The sequence below is a fragment of the Solenopsis invicta genome, chromosome 11, assembly GCF_016802725.1.
Source record: "Solenopsis invicta isolate M01_SB chromosome 11, UNIL_Sinv_3.0, whole genome shotgun sequence".
Lineage (NCBI taxonomy): Eukaryota > Metazoa > Arthropoda > Insecta > Hymenoptera > Formicidae > Solenopsis > Solenopsis invicta.
Window position 1 is genome coordinate 16,399,358 of NC_052674.1, and position 3,401 is coordinate 16,402,758.

General features: G+C 36.0%; 1 protein-coding gene across 1 annotated transcript; it reads right to left on the reverse strand.

Annotated features, from left to right (window-relative positions):
• Positions 1–465: 465 nt before the first annotated feature.
• LOC113004769 lies at positions 466–3,154 on the reverse strand. Its single transcript, XM_026139060.2, has 3 exons — positions 1,312–3,154; positions 1,116–1,235; positions 466–898 (listed from the first exon to the last, which is right to left on the reverse strand). The coding sequence occupies exons 1-3, from the start codon at positions 1,467–1,469 to the stop codon at positions 685–687; spliced, it is 492 nt and encodes a 163-aa protein (XP_025994845.1). The 5' UTR covers positions 1,470–3,154; the 3' UTR covers positions 466–684.
• Between the last annotated feature and the right edge of the window lie 247 nt (positions 3,155–3,401).

Sequence of the window (3,401 nt, forward strand, 5' to 3'; positions counted from 1 at the left end):
CATACCGTTTAATTTCGCGCGTTTGGTGTGAGCGACTCGGCGAGAAGCTTTACTATCTGACTATTGCCACGAGCAATTAACGTAGTTGCACTATGCTCGTGAGTGCGGTCACAATATACAGGGTGCTTCAGAACAACCCATGTGTCCCTGTAAAGACGTGTTCTTGAATAAATTCTGAGACGATTTTTCCTCTATAAAAATTTTGTCCGAGGCTTACTTTTTGAATAATAAGAGGATAAAGTTAGCGGGCCGTGTACACATGGTAGACAAAGGCGCCGCAACTCATTGTCCGACGCGGGCGCTTACCCTTTAATAAAATATCCATAGTCTTGGAAACGCAGAAGTGACGAGATGAAAAGCTGAGGATATGACGTGACTACGATATAAGTAGAGAATAAATGGAATAAAATACTATAATTGTCGTAAATTTACTTAAAAAAAGAGTCGCTACGTCACACTGTTTAATTTTTTTTTATGAATTTAAAAGTTCTTTCAACAAATTATTTTTCTTTTCCAAATAAATTGTTCCTTCTTTGTTTTTGTTGAATAGCTTCCTTTCTATGGTTCTCCATTGCGGTCAAATGTTTTTCTTGTTTGTCTTTCATTGATTTATAGGTTCCAGGATTTATGTTAATATGTTATTTTGATTTTCATGGCGTTTTTTGAGTGTCTTCTTGTATTCTTTCATCTTTTTTGGCACTGTTGCAATACCTTTGCCGTTGTTCCAGTAGCCATTCTTCTTTTAGCAACAGCGACGAGGTTGGCATTTTCAGGTACGGTTACTGCTTCACTTTTATCAGGAAAAGCCATAGGCATATCTTCAGGTTCCTCTCTTCGTTCTACGTTTGAAGTAGTTGGCAATGTAGTTGTTGCTGATACTGGCATTAAAATTGGCGCACTAAAGTTAAAAAATCAAATTAATTGTGTCCTTTATATACGAATAAATATGTATTATTAGCTATACGAACATCTACACCTTTTTGCTCGTCTCACTGGCCTTTTCAATTAATTGTTAAATCAAATTAATTTTTAAAAATTAATATGAACAATTTTCAAAATATGCAATAATAAATATACTTAAATCACAATTCGATATTAGTATTTAGGAAACAAACCTGTTATTCAATAAAGTTCTGGGATCTAATACACTATCTCGGACCATTACTCTTATTTCCGGACTCGCTACAGCAAGTGGGACTATTTTATGGCTCTTTCCCAAAATTTCTGTCAGTTCCCTGTAAAACCATATAAGTCAAAATAAAGTATCAATTTATTATGATTTATTCTTATTTCAATTTTAACTATACATACATTTGGTAACTACAGGTAATCCGTCCTCTTCCTGTTTTATTATTATTGGAAATAACTTTTTTATATTGCCTTTCCAATGTCTTCCACTTATTTTCTATTTGTATAAGAGTCACGTTGTATCCCGAGTTTTTCATCTCGTCGCTTATGCGTTTCCACATTTCTTTCAAATTTTTAATCCTTTCGGAGCCAACTAATTATCTCTTCTCCTTGTAGAGTGATAAAAATAGTTTCATATTTGTATCGTTCCAGATAAAAATTTCGAAATTGTGTTGAATGATGTTTGGCTCCTCATTTTCTTGATTGGAAATATTATAAGTGTCCGGTGTGTCTATTGTTCTGTGTGTAGATGTCAATACTATTAAAACTTCTTCGTTAACCACAGTACAATTAATGGGTGGACCATTCAGATTTATTTCAGAAGTGTACATTTTAAAAGTTAGCCCACAAATTAGCCTACAAATTAACATGATACACATGTAAATGAAACAATTAAAAATCTATACATGCAATTAACAAAACACATATGTAAATAAAACAACTGAAAATGTATACATACTGTCGATTTGGCATGTTATGTAACTTTCTTCATCAATAATTATCGATTCATCGGCATTTCAAAATACTGTTGTCGTGTTAGGCACTTATACGACTTCTTCCATTGTAAAAAAAAATTAGGAAGCAATCGGGGAAACTATAACCTCATAGTGTAACTTAAATTTACACTGCGTACACCACCTCTCAGGCTCGTGTAAAACCAGTGTAAAATACGTCATAAAAGTGTGATACACTTTTCAAGACAAACAGCGTGTAATCCAGTGTAATCACACAACTTACATCATTTCCAACAAGAAGAACGCCAAAGTGTACACCTAAGGACTTTGATTCTGTCCATGGGGAAATTTTCCAAACTGAGAAGTCACCACTTTCTACATACTCGCAGTTCATGATTAATGAAACGACTAGAGCTTATTAATCGTTACATTAATCATATTCTGGTGAATACGGCCGGTGGGGTAGAACATCCCATTGAAGCGCTTCCAAAGTGTCCTGGATGACTTTTGCAACATGTGGCCGAGCATTGTTGTCAGATCACTTTGTCATGTCTTTTGGCATATTGGGGGCGTTTGAACTTCAATGCTCGGTTCAGTTGCATCAATTGGTATTGGTAACGTTCCCCAGTGATGGTTTCGTTAGACTGGAGTAGTTTATAGTAGATCACTCCGAGCTGATCCCACCAGATGCACAGCATTAGCTTCTTGCTGCTCCATGAATAAATTCAGTTTGGTTTTGCCGTTGAAGTTGATGCATGGCCGGGCTTACCCCATGATTTTCTGCGCTTTGGGTTGTCGTAGCAGATCCACTTTTCGTCCCTCGTTACGATCCGATGCAAAAATTTCTTCCGATTTTGCCTTTGGAGCAGTTGTTCGCACGTGAAAAAACGGCGTTTGACGTCTCTTGGTTTGAGTTCATACGGAACCCAATTTTCTTGTTTTTGCACTATATCCATGGCCTTGAAACGGTTTGAAATCGCTTGTTGAGTCATTCCCAAGATTTCAGCGAGCTCCTCTTGCGTTTGGCATGAATCTTGGTCCAATAACCCTGCTTAAAATAATGGATAGAATATGATAGAAAATTTTGCCTATCATTTCCTATGGTGATTTTGTCTCCCTTATTTTGCAAGTGACTTAAGAAGTTTTGTATAGACAGGTTTGTATCGTAGTTTATCATATCCCATGTAAATATCTTTCATATTTTATAATTTTCTTTGTTTTAGTGTATTTTATAATACACTGATTTATCTATGTTATTTAACGTTATTTCAACTATTTTTTTGTATTAGGTGCGCAAGTTCCCGCTGTTTGTCAATAGATGGCTCCAGCAGTAAGTGCTGGTCGATTTAGACATATCCAAAACGTCATGAACTAACAAGGGGAGGACCAGGTGAGAGACCCTGGGATTTTGATCCCAATTTTTTTTTAGTTATTTTGGAGACGAAAAAAACGTTTACGTCTCCCGGCGTTTCATCGAATAGGCTTTAGTTTTGAAATAATAAATTTGTGAAAATTGGCCATACCGCGGCACGCCATATG

What these genes read in the sequence shown, in the direction of transcription:
- LOC113004769 (XM_026139060.2), bottom strand. Translation starts at nt 1,469, where the DNA reads ATGTGGAAACGCATAAGCGACGAGATGAAAAACTCGGGATACAACGTG. An exon ending in ATTACCTGTAGTTACCAAAT is followed by an intron (nt 1,236 to 1,311) that starts GTATGTATAGTT and finishes ATGGTTTTACAG; the next exon opens with GGAACTGACAGAAATTTTGG. An exon ending in AGAACTTTATTGAATAACAG is followed by an intron (nt 899 to 1,115) that starts GTTTGTTTCCTA and finishes TTTTAACTTTAG; the next exon opens with TGCGCCAATTTTAATGCCAG.